This window comes from Rutidosis leptorrhynchoides, chromosome 2, assembly GCF_046630445.1.
Source record: "Rutidosis leptorrhynchoides isolate AG116_Rl617_1_P2 chromosome 2, CSIRO_AGI_Rlap_v1, whole genome shotgun sequence".
Lineage (NCBI taxonomy): Eukaryota > Viridiplantae > Streptophyta > Magnoliopsida > Asterales > Asteraceae > Rutidosis > Rutidosis leptorrhynchoides.
The window spans coordinates 280,677,161-280,694,005 of record NC_092334.1 but is presented as its reverse complement, the minus strand read 5'-3'; the positions used below and the strand labels follow the sequence as shown (position 1 = coordinate 280,694,005).

Below are 16,845 nucleotides of genomic sequence, written 5' to 3'. Positions count from 1 at the left end.
CTTTCCCTTATTATTTTCTTTTGCCTTTTTAAATTCAGTTGGGGTAATTTCTATAACATCATCGGAATTCTCGTCGAAATCCGATTCATCGGAGAATTGGTAATCCTCCCAATATTTTGCTTCCTTGGCGGAAACACCATTGACCATAATTAACCTTGGTCGGTTGGTTGAGGATTTTCTTTTACTTAACCATTTTATTATTTCCCCCACCGGTTCTATTTCCTCCTCCGGTTCCTCCTCTTCCGGTTCTGATTCTTCTTCCGGTTCTGATTCTTCTTCCGGTTCCTCTTCGGGAACTTGTGAATCAGTCCAATATATATTCGACTCTTCGTTATTATTAGGTGAGTCAATGGGATTTGTGCTAGAGGTAGACATCTATCACACAATATCAAACATGTTAAGAGATTAATATATCACATAATATATACATGTTAATAATATATAGTTTCCAACAAAAATGTTAAGCAATCATTTTTAAAGAAAACACGGTCGAAGTCCAGACTCACTAATGCATCCTAACAAACTCGATAAGACACACTAATGCAAATTTTATGGTTCTCTAAGACCAACGCTCGGATACCAACTGAAATGTCCCGTTCTTATTGATTAAAAACGTTCCATATTAATTGATTTCGTTGCGAGGTTTTGACCTCTATATGAGACGTTTTTCAAAGACTGCATTCATTTTTAAAACAAACCATAACCTTTATTTCATAAGTAAAGGTTTAAAAAGCTTTACGTAGATTATCAAATAATGATAATCTAAAATATCCTGTTTACACACGACCATTACATAATGGTTTACAATACAAATATGTTACATCGAAATCAGTTTCTTGAATGCAGTTTTTACACAATATCATACAAACATGGACTCCAAATCTTGTCCTTATTTTAGTATGCAACAGCGGAAGCTCTTAGTATTCACCTGAGAATAAACATGCTTTAAACGTCAACAAAAATGTTGGTGAGTTATAGGTTTAACCTATATATATCAAATCGTAACAATAGACCACAAGATTTCATATTTCAATACACATCCCATACATAGAGATAAAAATCATTCATATGGTGAACACCTGGTAACCGACATTAACAAGATGCATATATAAGAATATCCCCATCATTCCGGGACACCCTTCGGATATGATATAAATTTCGAAGTACTAAAGCATCCGGTACTTTGGATGGGGTTTGTTAGGCCCAATAGATCTATCTTTAGGATTCGCGTCAATTAGGGTGTCTGTTCCCTAATTCTTAGATTACCAGACTTAATAAAAAGGGGCATATTCGATTTCGATAATTCAACCATAGAATGTAGTTTCACGTACTTGTGTCTATTTTGGAAATCATTTATAAAACCTGCATGTATTCTCATCCCAAAAATATTAGATTTTAAAAGTGGGACTATAACTCACTATCACATATTTTTACTTCGTCGGGAAGTAAGACTTGCCCACTGGTTGATTCACGAACCTATAATAATATATACATATATATCAAAGTATGTTCAAAATATATTTACAACACTTTTAATATATTTTGATGTTTAAAGTTTATTAAGTCAGCTGTCTTCGTTAGTAACCTACAACTAGTTGTCCACAGTTAGATGTACAGAAATAAATCGATAAATATTATCTTGAATCAATCCACGACCCAGTGTATACATATCTCAGTATTGATCACAACTCAAACTATATATATTTTGGAATCAACCTCAACCCTGTATAGCTAACTCCAACATTCACATATAGAGTGTCTATGGTTGTTCCGAAATATATATAGATGTGTCGACATGATAGGTCGAAACATTGTATACGTGTCTATGGTATCTCAAGATTACATAATATACAATACAAGTTGATTAAGTTATGGTTGGAATAGATTTGTTACCAATTTTCACGTAGCTAAAATGAGAAAAATTATCCAATCTTGTTTTACCCATAACTTCTTCATTTTAAATCCGTTTTGAGTGAATCAAATTGCTATGGTTTCATATTGAACTCTATTTTATGAATCTAAACAGAAAAATTATAGGTTTATAGTCGTAAAAATAAGTTACAAGTCATTTTTGTAAAGGTAGTCATTTCAGTCGAAAGAACGACGTATAGATGACCATTTTAGAAAACATACTTTCACTTTGAGTTTAACTATGATTTTTGGATATAGTTTCATGTTCATAATAAAAATCATTTTCCCATAATAACAACTTTTAAATCAAATTTTATCATAGTTTTTAATTAACTAACCCAAAACAGCCCGCGGTGTTACTACGACGGCGTAAATTCGGTTTTACGGAGTTTTTCGTGTTTCCAGGTTTTAAATCATTAAGTTAGCATATCATATAGATATAGAACATGTGTTTAGTTGATTTTAAGAGTCAAGTTAGAAGGATTAACTTTTATTTGAGAACAAGTTTAGAATTAACTAAACTATGTTCTAGTGATTACAAGTTTAAACCTTCGAATAAGATAGCTTTATATGTATGAATCGAATGATGTTATGAACATCATTACTACCTCAAGTTCCTTGGATAAACCTACTGGAAATGAGAAAAATAGATCTGGCTTCAAAGGATCCTTGGATGGCTTGAAAGTTCTTGAAGCAGAATCATGACACGAAAACAATTTCAAGTAAGATTTCCACTCGAAATAAGATTGTTATAGTTATAGAAATTGAATTAAAGTTTGAATATGATTATTACCTTGTATTAGAAAGATAACCTACTGTAAGTAACAAAGGTTTCTTGATCTTGGATGATTACTTGGAATGGATTTAGAAAACTTGGAAGTAAACTTGCAATCTTGGAAGTATTCTTGATTTTATGAAACTAGAACTTTTGGAATTTATGAAGAACACTTAGAACTTGAAGATAGAACTTGAGAGAGATCAATTAGATGAAGAAAATTAAAGAATGAAAGTGTTTGTAGGTGTTTTTGGTCGTTGGTGTATAGATTAGATATAAAGGATATGTAATTTTGTTTTCATGTAAATAAGTCATGAATGATTACTCATATTTTTGTAATTTTATGAGATATTTCATGCTAGTTGCCAAATGATGGTTCCCACATGTGTTAGGTGACTCACATGGGCTACTAAGAGCTGATCATTGGAGTGTATATACCAATAGTACATACATCTAAAAGCTGTGTATTGTACGAGTACGAATACGGGTGCATACGAGTAGAATTGTTGATGAAACTGAATGAGGATGTAATTGTAAGCATTTTTGTTAAGTAGAAGTATTTTGATAAGTGTCTTGAAGTCTTTCAAAAGTGTATGAATATATATTAAAACACTACATGTATATACATTTTAACTGAGTCGTTAAGTCATCGTTAGTCGTTACATGTAAATGTTGTTTTGTAACCTTTAGGTTAACGATCTTGTTGAATGTTGTTAACCCATTGTTTATTATAACAAATGAGATGTTAAATTGTTATATTATCATGATATTATGATATATAATATATCTTAGTATGATATCTATACAGTTAAATGTCGTTACAACGATAATCGTTACATATATGTCTCGTTTCGAAATCATTAAGTTAGTAGTCTTATTTTTACATATGTATTTCATTGTTAATACACTTAATAATATATTTACTTATCATTTAACATAATTAACCAAGTGTATCAATATCTTAATATGATTCATATGTACCTAGTAAGACGTTGTTATAACGATAATCGTTATATATATCGTTTTCGAGTTTCTTAAATTAATAGTCTCATTTTTATGTATATAACTCATTGTTAAAATACCTAATGAGATACATACTTATAATAAAATCATGTTAACTATATATATAACCATATATATGTCATCGTATAGTTTTTACAAGTTTTAACGTTCGTGAATCATCGGTCAACTTGGGTGGTCAATTGTCTATATGAAACCTATTTCAATTAATCAAGTCTTAACAAGTTTGATTGCTTAACATGTTGGAAACACTTAATCATGTAAATAACAATTTAATTTAATATATAATATATATATAAACATGGAAAAGTTCGGGTCACTACACTAAATACATATGAATCATATTAAGATATTGATACACTATGTTTAACATGATAAAATGATAATTAAGTATATCATTAAGTGTGTTAACAATGAACTACATATGTAAAACAAGACTACTAACTTAAGAATTTTGAAACGAGGCATATATGTAACGATTATCGTTATAACAACATTTAACTGTATATATATCATACTAAGATATATTAATATATCATAATATCAAGATAATGTAATAATTTAACATCTCTTTAGATATAATAAACAATGGGTTAACAACATATAACAAGATCGTTAACCTAAAGGTTTCAAAACAACATTTACATGTAAGGACTAACGATGACTTAACGACTCAGTTAAAATGTATATACATGTAGTGTTTTAATATGTATTCATACACTTTTGGAAGACTTCAAGACACTTATCAAAATACTTCTACTTAACAAAAATGCTTACAATTACATCCTCGTTCAGTTTCATCAACAATTCTACTCGTATGCACCCGTATTCGTACTCGTACAATACACAGTTTTTAGATGTATGTACTATTGGTATATACACTCCAATGATCAGCTCTTAGCAGCCCATGTGAGTCACCTAACACATGTGGGAACCATCATTTGGCAACTAGCATGAAATATCTCATAAAATTATAAAAATATTAGTAATCATTCATGACTTAGTAATCTTCAAGTTCTAAGTGTTCTTCATAAATTCTACAAGTTCTAGTTTCATAAAATCAAGAATACTTCCAAGTTTACTAGCTCACTTCCAATCTTGTAAAGTGATCATCCAACCTCAAGAAATCCTTGTTGTTTACAGTAAGGTATCATTCTAAATCAAGGTAATACTCATATACAAACTTTGATTCAATTCCTATAACTATAACTATCTTAATTCGAGTGATAATCTTACTTGAACTTATTTTTGTGTCATGATTCTGCTACAAGAACTTTCAAGCCATCCAAGATCCTTTGAAGCTAGATTATTTCTTGTCACTTCTAGTAGGTTTACCTAATAAACTTGAGGTAGTAATGATGTTCATAACATCATTCGATTCATATATATAAAACTACCTTATTCGAAGGTTTAAACTTGAAATCACTAGAATATAGTTTAGTTAATTCTAAACTTGTTCGCAAACAAAAGTTAATCCTTCTAACTTGAATTTTAAAATCAACTAAACACGTGTTCTATTTCTACATGATATGATAACTTAATGATTTAAAACCGGGAAATACGAAAAACACCGTAAAACCGGATATACGCCGTCGTAGTAACACCGCAGGCTGTTTTGGGTTAGTTAATTAAAAACTATGATAAACTTTCATTTAAAAGTTGTTCTTCTGGGAAAATTATTTTTCTTATGAACATGAAACTATATCCAAAAATCATGGTTAAACTCAAAGTAGAAGTATGTTTTCCAAAATGGTCATCTAGACGTCGTTCTTTCGACTGAAATGACTACCTTTACAAAAATGACTTGTAACCTGTATTTCCGACTATAAACTTATACTTTTTCTTTTTATATTCATACACTTAAGTTCAATATGAAATTATAGCAACTTGAAACACTCAAAACGGATTTAAAACGAAGAAGTTATGGGTAAAACAAGATTGGATAATTTTTCTTGTTGTAGCTACGTGAAAATTGGTAACAAATCTATATTAATCATATCCTAGCTAACTTATATTGTATTACATGTATTCTAATATATTATGTAATCTTGGGATACCATAGACACGTATGCAAATGTTTTGACATATCATATTGTCCCATGTATATATATTATTTGGAACAACCATAGACACTCTATATGCAGTAATGTTGGAGTTAGCTATACAGGGTTGAGGTTGATTCCAAAAATATATATACTTTGAGTTGTGATCTAGCCTGAGACGTGTATACACTAGGTCGTGGATTGATCCAAGATAATATATATCAATTTATTTCTGTACATCTAACTATGGACAACTAGTTGTAGGTTACTAACGAGGACAGCTGACTTAATAAACTTAAAACATTAAAACGTATTAAAAATGTTGTAAATATATTTTGAACATACTTTGATATAGGTTCGTGAATCGACCAGTGGCCAAGTCTTACTTCCCGACGAAGTAAAAATCTGTGAAAGTGAGTTATAGTCCACTTTTAAAATCTATTATATTTTTTTTGGGATGAGAATACATGTGATTTTATAAATGTTTTACAAAATAGACACAAGTAATCGAAAATACTTTCTATGTTGGATTATCGAACCGAATATGCCCCTTTTTAGCTTGGTAGCCTAAGAATTAGGGAAATGGCCCCTAATTGACGCGAATCCTAAAGATAGATCTATTTGGCCCAACAAGCCTCATCCGAGTTACGGATGCTTTAGTACTTCGATTTATCATATCCGATTAGAGTCCCGGAATGATGGGGATATTCTATATGCATCATGTTAAGGTCGGTTACCAGGTGTTCAACATATGAATGATTTTTTATCTCTATGCAGTTTGCAAAATGCCTGATATGAGATGTGTTATAAAAATGAAATCTTGTGGTCTATTATTATGATTTGATAATATGTAGGTTAAACCTATAACTCACCAACAATTTCGTTGACGTTTTAAGCATGTTTATTCTCAGGTGATTATTAAGAGCTTCCGCTGTTGCATACTAAATTAAGGAAAAGATTTGGAGTCCATGCTTGTGTAATATTGTTTAAAAACTGCATTTGAAGACTTATGTTGATGTGTAATATTATTGTAAACCATTATGTAATGGTCGTGTGAAAAACACTATATTTTAGATTATCTTTATTTGATAATCGTCGTAATATTTTAAAGGTTATGGTTTTTCTAAAATCGAATGCAGTCTTTGAAAAACGTCTCATATAGAGGTCAAAACCTCGGAACGAAATCAATTAATATGGAACGTTTATAATCAATATGAAGGGGACATTTCAAATCTTTTGCTATTTGTGCCCCATTATCGCTTACAATCTCGCGGGGATCCCAAAACGGCAAACAATGTGTTCCCAAACAAAATTTCGCACTTGCACTCCTGTGATTGTGCACAATGCCTTTGCCTCTACCCATTTGGTAAAATAATCAATTGCTACGATCAAGAACTTCACATTTCCTGCACCTGCAGGAAATGACCCTACAATATCAATCGCCCACTTATAGAATGGAGAAGGTGAATTTACTGGTATCATATCATGCCTTGATCTCCTGTTCTGCGGTTCATGTGTTTGACAAATTTTGCATCTTTACACTATTTTTGCCACATCGCGATATTGGGTTGCCAAAAGTAGCCCAACTAGATGATCTTAGACGCAATAGTTTTATAACCTGAATGTAGTGCACAAGAACCACTATGAACCTCTTCAATAATCATCTCAGCCTCTGCGGGGCCAACACAGCGCATTAATGGCCCATTATATGATTTGCGATACAAGGTATCATTTTCAGTGGTGTACATAGGTGACCTTATATGCACTAATCTTGCCTCATCTTTATCTTCTGGCAGTATGTTATTGCGTAGATTGTTAATAATTGGATTCATCCGATTTGGCTGTTCTTCCACAACTGCCGCGAGAACTAAACTTCCATCAATTGCTTTGCTAGGCAATTCCTCTACCCAAACTTGCTTTTGAAAGTTTGAAAAAGTTAAGGCCTCAAGCTTACTTAATGCATCTGCCTTCTTATTTTGGCTTCTTGAGATTTGTGCGAGCTCAAAATGCTCAAATTTCTCCGCAGTTTCTTTTAACAACTTTAAATACTTTTGCATAGAGAGCTCATGCGCATCAAAGGATCCTTTGAAATGATTGGAGACTAGCTGTGAATCAACATATGCGCGCAACTTAGCGATGTTTAGTTTAAGCGCAATGTTCAACCCAGCCAGCTGCGCCTCATATTCAGCTTCATTATTGGTAACATCAAAATTGAAACGCAGCGCATATGTATGCTTTTCACCACTCGGACTTGTCAGAATCAAGCCCGCACCTACACCTTCTGCGCATGATGCGCCATCTGTAAATAAATTCCATGTTTCACCTTGAATAGGATTCAACTCTGTTCGCTCGTGAATTACTTCCAAATCTCCTGTCATTTTCGCCAAATAATCTGCCAAAACTTGTCCCTTCACAGAAGTTCGCGGAAGATATGTTATTTTATAAGATCCTAGTTCAATCGCCCATTTAGCAAGCCTTCCATACACTTCATGCTTGTTGAGAACATGCTTAACTGGCAAATCAGTTAACACGTGAATAGGATGTCCCTGAAAATATCTTCGCAACCTTCTTGATGTTAATAGTAATGCATAAACAAACTTTTCCGTTGGCGCATAGTTGATTTCACTTCCTGTAAGTGCCTTGCTTACAAAATAAATAGGCTTTTGTGCTTTATCACGTTCTGCAACCAACACTGAGCCAAAAGCCTCATTTGCTATTGAAACATATAAGTACAAAATTTTGCCGTTTATTGGCGCAGTAAGCGTTGGCAATGTTGCCAATAACTGCTATATTTCATGAAAAGCGCTATTTGTCTCCGCAGTCCATACAAAGTTCTTCTGATTTAAACAACCCTTAAGCATTTTAAAAAAGGCAGTTGCCTTTCCGCAGCCTTTGACAAAAATCTGATCAAAGCCGCCAATTTGCCTATCAAACTCTGCACCTCCTTAATTGTCTTTGGCGCAGTCATACTTTCTATTGTGGCAATATTTTTAGGATTGGCTTTAATGCCCTGTTAAGTAACATAATATCCCAAAGATTTGCCTTCTTTTTCTCCAAAACTACATTTGGACGGATTTAGCTTCATATTTATTCTGCGCAGATTTTGAAACGTTTTTGCAATATCCTGCAACATCTGATCTTGCAATTTGCTTTTGATTACCAGATCATGTACATACACTTCAAGATTTCGTCCAATTTGGCTTTCGAATGCGCTATCTATCAAGTGTTGATATGTAGCGCTAGAATTCTTTAGTCCAAACGACATCTTAATATAACAAAATATGCCCTTCCACGTATGAAATGCAGTTTTATCCTCGTCTTCCTCAGCCATTGGTATTTGATGATATCCTTTATAAGCGTCCAAAAAGCACTTAAAAGGATATGAATTTATCGATTCCACCTTACAATCTATTTCTGGCAGTGAATAATTGTCCTTAGGACAAGCCTTGTAAATATCCTTAAAATCAATACACATTCGCCACGATCCATCGGGCTTTTAAACCAACATTGGGTTCGCAACCCATGTTTGATACTTAACTTCGTGTAGAATTCCTGCATTAACAAGCTTATTGACTTCTGCACATAACCACTTCATGCTATCTGGAGCCATACCTCTGCGCTTTTGAACTATTGGTTTTAACGCAGGGTTTGCATTAAGTCTATGTTCCGCTATTTCTCGCGGAACACCAGTCATATCTTGCTCACACCATGCAAAAACATCCATATTTTCAGTTAGCAGTTGCACTAATTGATTTTTAATATCCACATCTAGATTATCACCGATTTTGATTGTTTGCTCTGGATAAGCGCAGTTTATGATAACCAAACTATCTTCTGCACTTGCATTTGCATTCACCGCTCCCTGTAGATTAACATTTGCACAAATTGGAAGTAACATTGCAGAACTCATAGTTGCAACACCTTTGCATGTTGCAAATTTAATCATTTCGTGAATAGTTGAGGGAATTATTCCCAACTTTGATGACGCTGTGCGACCGAGCAACATATTATAGCATAAAGCAGAGCGCGTAACATACAAATCTAAACACGCTTGTCACATTAAATGTGTGTCTGCTTCATCAACGAGCTCAATTTTGAGCGATAATTGTCCAACTGCCATGCGGATTCTCCTACAAAACCTGATAATGAAACTGCAGTAGGTATCAACTCTGCTTTGATGCTTTCTGGTAGTCTGCGAAAGCAATGCTCATATATAATATCTACACTGCTTCCTGTGTCCACGTGCACCTTCATAATTGTGATTCCCGTATTTGCAGTTATGCAAGATACGATTATTTGCGAATCAATCGCGCGATAATTCTGCGTTGGCGAAAATGTTATTGGCGCGAATTGCCATTTTTCAAGCATTTTCGTAGCCTTTCTCTTGTGAGCTCTTTTTCGCCTATGGACCATACTCACTACCTTTGCTTCATGCAATTGTTGTTTGCTTATACATTCTATATCATTTTCGTGCAATTTTAACTTCTTTGAGCACTTTCGCCTTGATTTTGTAAGATTACTAGCCTTTAAATCACTTTTAAATCTGTGATTCCGTAGACATTTAAGTTTTAACAACTTCACAATTTTTCTAGAAACTGCGTCATCATTTAACTCTTTCATTTTCTTCTTAAATCAGATAATCAGATACTTCAAATGTGCAATCCTGCAAATCATCGAATAAGAACATGAACATAATTGAATTCGCAATTAAATCATTCAATTACATAGAATAGATTTTATGAAATTCAATTTTTAATTCATGTCCCACGGATGGCGCCAATTGATCAATCCTAAATTAGGTGTTATGATCTAATTTAGGAATTGAGTGCAATGAGGGGCGGATGATGGCGTTGATAATGTTTTTGGGACCTTATGATCTTCTTTCACTTAGATTACAGTGATCAATCACCATGTCCTGGTCTTGATTGCATTACCTTGGCTTGATTAGGATTAAGGCTTGGTCGTACTCACAAGCGAACCATAAAAACCTTAGCAATTGGACAGAATCAACAACCTAAAATGAGAGGCCAAGCTCCCTATTTATAGGTTTGGAATATCCGCAGATCTAATGACTGCGCAGCACCGACATACCGCAATGTTTGTTCGGGACATCTTCGCATACTTTTTTCTTCGGGCTTTCGCAATGTTCCACGCACAGTGCAGAAATACTAGCTTACGTTTGCGGTGCTATTTATTCTTGCATTTAAATTGCCTTTTGCAGTTATAATATACATATATATGCCTATATATATGATCAGGTAACATAACTAGAAAATGCTCAACCTATTGTGTTTTCGAATATAAATGTTGAGCCTACACCTCCTGGTTTCCCAATACCACAATATTCAACTATGCCGATCGGGATCACTTCTCAACCACCCCAAGTCCAATACCAATTTCTGTTAAAATTCCAGTGCCCTCCACAATTCAAATACCCTATGATGAATCCATTTAATATTCCTATGTTTCAACAACCGATAGTTGAGACTAAGAAAAGGTGCACCTTTAAACAGTTCATCGATTCTATGCCACCTGAATATTCAGGAAGTTCAAACCCTACTTTAACCTTTGACTAGTTTAGGGAAGTAGAATAAAGGCATGCCAATGTGAGCCTGAGTTGCGAGTTACATATTCAAGTGGGCTATTGAAGATTAAACCGATGAGTTGGTGGGATTCTATAACTGCTCTGATACCGAATGAACAACTGAGTCCAATTACATGGGATGAGTTTTATGCAAAGGTGTATGAACAATATTGCTCTGCATATGAAATTTCTAAGTTGAAGAGAGAGTTTATGGGATTAAAAATGACGGAACAAATGTCCATTGATGAAGTAATTGAGTAGTATACCAACGAGCTTCGATTTGTGCAACAATGGCTCTCAGACGAACAATCCCGAATCGATTAATTTGTGGAGATGATACTACCCGAATATCGAACGATGGTCAGAAAGGCAACAACCTTACCGCAAGCCTTCACCATGGTGAAAATGGTGAAGGCAAAGTAAAAGTAGCAAAAGAATGAAGAAGAGAACAAATGTTGCAACCTAAACAAGTGACAAGTCAAACGAGTTTTAGCCCAAAGAAGTCTTCTAGTTACAATCAGAGAGGAAAATCCTCGCAGAGTGGTACTGGATATAGTAAGAAAGGTTGGTGTCATGCGTGCAGACCGTCTCACGTTGGACCGTGTTCAGTTTAGACTAAGAGATGTATGAGATGTTGAACGGTGGATCATGATTTTCATTCGTGTTATTTTAGAGACAATATTTTCTATAATTGTAATAAAGAAGGGAAACGATCAACTGTATGTCCAACAACAAAGAGGGTGAGTTTCGGGGCGGGGTCAGGGGCTAGAACAATGTCTGTTGGAGGATCTTTTGCATCTATTATGGGGCATAAATGAAAGAATCCTCCAGTTCCTGAGGTTCGAGCCTTTAAAATGTCAGTAGATGCTGCTACTGCAACTGACGACATGATCACGTGTATGTTCTTAATAAGCTATGTACCTGCTTTTGTGCCATTTGATTCTAGAGCAAACCGCTCCTTCATGTCAGTTGCCTTATGTGATAAGTTTAATTTACCTGTCAAAATGATTTCTGCTCCTTTAAGAGTAGAAGTGGCTGATGGTAAGACGGTTCTAGTTACAACATCTGTGTTTGGAGCTTCCATCGACAAAGATGGAGGCCTTTTCCCGATAACTTTTTTATGAATGGATTGATTAATCCATAATAGGGCTAGCATTAAGTGCCATAAGAAAATCATTTCTTTTCCTTTAACCGATGGGACGCGTGTGATGGCCCGTGGGGAATGCGGTGGATTTAGTTGTCCTTTAATTTCGATAATGAAAGTGAAGAAATCTCTGTCCAAGGGGTGTGAGTCTTTTCTAGTATACATCATTGATGCAAAGAAAGATAAGAAAATGGTGACAGATATCGTAGTAGTTTCCGAATATCCAGAAGTGTTTCCAGATGAACTACTAGGGTTACTGCCAATTAGAGAAGTTGAGTATAAAATCGATCTAGTGTCAGGAGCCACTATTGTTTCTAAAGCCCCTTACATATTAGCTCTTTCGGAAACCCGTGAGATGATGTCTCAAATTCAGTTTTTACACCAAGGGTTCATTCGTCCAAGTTCTTCGTCGTGGGGTGCACCAGTGTTATTCATGAAGAAGAAATATGGAATGCTTTGAATGTGTATTGATTACAGAGATCTGAGTAAGAGAACTGTGAAGAATAAGTATCCTCTTTCCAGAATCGATGATTTATTTGATCAACTTCAGGGAGCTTCCTTCTTTTCTAAAATTGATATGCGCTCAGGGTATCATCAAGTTCGTGTTGCTGAATCTGATATCCCCAAGACAACTTTTTGTATGGGTTACGGTTACTATGAATTTTTGGTTATGCCATTTGGCTTAACGAATGCACCTGCAATTTTCATGGACTTGATGAATCGAGTGTGTCGACCGTTCCTTGATAAGTTTGTGATCGTGTTTATCGATGACATCTTAATTTACTCTAAGACAAAATTCGATCACGCATCACATTTTCGCCAAGTGTTGGAATTGCTGAAACGTGAAAAGCTCTGTGCGAAATTTTCAAAATGTGAATTTTGGTTGAAAGAAGGGAAATTTTTGGGTAATATTATCTGTAAAGATGGTATTAAAGTGGATCTAGCAAAGATTGAAGCGGTAATGAACTGGAAATCTCCCAAGACTCCTACCGAGATTAAGAGCTTCATGGGATTGGCCGATTATTATCGTCGGTTTATAAAAGATTTTTCTAAAATTAATGGTCCTTGGATGAAACAAACAAGGAAAGATGTGGCATTTCGATGTAATAGTGAACAAGAGGCAACTTTTCAAACCTTGAAACAGTTACTATTTCAGGCTCCTCTTTACCTGAGGGGTCTGATGATTTTATCGTGTATTGTAATGCTTCGTTAGCAGGGTTGGGTTGTATGTTAATGCAGCTAGATCGGGTAATTGCTTATGCTTTGCATCAGTTAAAAACTCATGAATGGAATTACCCTGCACATGACCTAGAATTGGATGCAGTTGTGTATGCGTTGAAACTATGGAGACATTATCTCTATGGAATGCATTGTGTAATCTGCACCGATCATTAGAGTTACAATACATTTTCTCACAGAAAGAATTGAACACGCATCAAAGAAGGTGCCAAGAACTAATCAAGCATAACGATTACGATATTCGTTACCATCCCGGTAAAGCGAATGTTGTCATGAATGCTTTGAGTCGTAAGGGATTTGTTGACATTGTTAGTTTCATGTGAATTGACATTGTCTCGAATTTGATTGATTGGCTAAAAATCTCTTAACTTAAAGCTTTAAAAGATGAATTCTTAAAATCTGAATTGATGGTGAAACGAAGAAAGGATTTGACTGACGATTCTCGAGAATTGAAAACTAATATGCCTAAATTGGACAATTAATTATGCGGTGTCGTTAAGTCGTAAACGTCAGAATTAGTTATCAGAAAGGGTTAATAGTTTTTAAATTTATATTTAGCGGGGCCTAAATTCACTTTTTAACTTTCTAGGGTAGAAAGTGTAAGTTAACCTAGGGTCGTGTTTTTGAATTGTTTAACGATTTGAAAATCTAGTGGATAACTTTCTTTGGTTAAATTATCTAGGTGAAAGATAGTAGTTGGTTTTACTCTAAAAGTCCTAATTACGGAAAGGTATATGTTAACACCTATTTCCTTATGAGGTAAGGCTTAGTATGTCAACAAGTGACCAGAAGTGATCCAGCTTTTAGGAGGGTGGAGTGTTGCCGATTGATTTTTACCCTCGGGAAATAATCCCTGCAGACCCGGTACACAAGCGTAAGGACTTGTGGGGTGGCTTAATCAATCTGTCATCCGCAGAGCGTATAAGTGCTAGCCGGATGACTTCTAATGAGAGAAAGTAGAGAGAGAAAGAGAGAAGTGAAGTCTCAGCTCTCAAAGTTGTCAAAATGTCTGAACTGTGTAAAATGACGACCCAAGGGGTCTATTTATAGTGTTAGATCCACCAGATTGCTCAGGGACACGTGTCAGATGATGATACGTTCTGTTACTCACGGTCCGAAATTTATGCTGATAGTGCCGTTCTCCGGCGAGGGCTTACACGCTAGGCGGCCTTCAGGGCTTACGCATGACGGAGCAGCCTGTACAACATAGAACGCTGGACGGACAATCTCCACAAAACTGTTGTTTCCAGCCTTCCTGATGCTATTTTTATGCAACCATTATGCCTTTTATGTGTGTATACGATAGGATACACCATTAAGTCCCCCCAGTTTAAGGACTTAAGCATTTGAAAAATGATTTAAGTTGTTAAACTTTTGATAACGCATGCCAACCAAAATCTTCACATTTCACCTTTTCCTTTCGCATTGGTAATCACACCACAGGCATTAAATGATAGGCGAATTTTACTGACAACATGATGATTGCTAAAATATCGCACGCACCTCTTAGCTGTAAAAGGACTCTTTGATGTACTCACCTTTTTATCTTGTCCTTACATGTGTGTGGCTGAAAACAAAACCTCCAATTCACCATTAACTACAGCTGTTATATCTTCTTACTTTTAACCATCATAAACCGATAATTCGCGTTTACAACTTCCTTCTACAGTATTCATCTTCTTCCATTAATACCTTCTTTATTTTCTGTTTCATTAGAACATTAATGGCGGCCATAAAGGATGTTGCAGCTATTCCTAGCAGAGTAAATGAGAGATATTTAAGCGAGCTACTGCAACATTTCCCTAGATTAGCTGGTGTTGAACTAGTGATTCCTGCAATTAATGCCAGAGCCTGTTCACCGCCCCCTGGTAAAGTCACCATTTATGGCCATTCAATCTTCAGATTTTGCTTACGTTTACCATTTACACCCTTCTTCTTAAAAGTTTGAAGATTTTTCGGTGTTGCTGTTGGTCAATTCGAACCAGCATCAATTCGAAAGATCTTGATTTTTGAAATGTATTGTCACGCAAGGAAAATTGAGCCATCAATTCGAATATTTTGTCATCTGGTACGCATAGCACGCCATGAAAATGGTTGGTTTACATTCAATAAAGTTCATGGGTTCCTGAAACCTGCAGTTGATCATCCTGGCGATAACTGGTATGCTTCATTTATTTTCATAAAGGAAGATGTAATTGATAAACAATACTCAGCTACTCGAGTATGGCGCAAATATTCGCATAAAATTTCTATTACCTTTCCAAAACTCGTCACCAAAGAAAATATTTTGTTTAAGAAGATTAAAGCTGAACAAATTAATGATATTAAATATGGGGAACACATGCTTTCGCTGACATCCATGAGCCAAGATTGGGATATCTCTCAAGGTTATGCTTGTATTCTTGCTGGGAAAAAGAGTAAGCATTTACTTTTGCTATATATGCTTAAATAAAATGTTCTTCTGTATCTATCCATTTAATCACTGTGACGCTTTAACTTTTTGCAGAAATTACTCCGCTTACCGCTATGCGATCATCATGTTATTCAAAGCTTACTTTTAGCACTGAGAAAATTATTGATGATACCCCCAAAACAGATGAAGTGAGGTAGGAGGAAGATGAAGAAGAAGAAGAAGAAGAAGAAGAAGAAGACATAGGTATGAATCGGATTGCCTCTAGAGAACGTCGTACCTCGGGTAATGAAAATGACAACACTGAATTATGCAAAATTCCATACCAAAACCTGTACTTGTTTTCTTACTGTTAACACCTATTTCCTTATGAGGTAAGTCTTAGTATGTCAACAAGAGACTAGAAGTGATCTATCTTTTAGGAGGGCGGAGTGTTGCCGATTGATTTTTACCCTCGGGAAATAATCCCTGCAGACCCGGTTCACAAGTGTAGAAACTTGTGGGGTGGCTTAATCAATCTGTCGTCCTTAGAGCGTAAGAGTGCTAGTCGAATGACTTCTAGTGAGAGAAGGTAGAGAGAGAAAGAGAAGTGAAGTCTCAGCTCTCAAAGTTGTCAGAATATCTAAACTTGTGTAAAATGATGACCCAAGGGGTCTATTTATAGTGTCAGATCTACCAGTTTTGTTTGGGGACACGTGTCGAATGATGATACGTTCTGTT

The 16,845-nt window shown here is 35.2% G+C and overlaps 1 protein-coding gene across 1 annotated transcript; it reads right to left on the bottom strand.

The window, feature by feature from the left end:
- Positions 1 to 7,008: 7,008 nt before the first annotated feature.
- Positions 7,009 to 9,079, bottom strand: LOC139888695 (uncharacterized). The gene is made up of 3 exons (XM_071871689.1): positions 8,791 to 9,079; positions 7,367 to 8,461; positions 7,009 to 7,175 (listed from the first exon to the last, which is right to left on the bottom strand). Exons 1-3 carry the CDS (start codon positions 9,077 to 9,079, stop codon positions 7,009 to 7,011), a joined length of 1,551 nt encoding a protein of 516 aa, XP_071727790.1.
- Between the last annotated feature and the right edge of the window lie 7,766 nt (positions 9,080 to 16,845).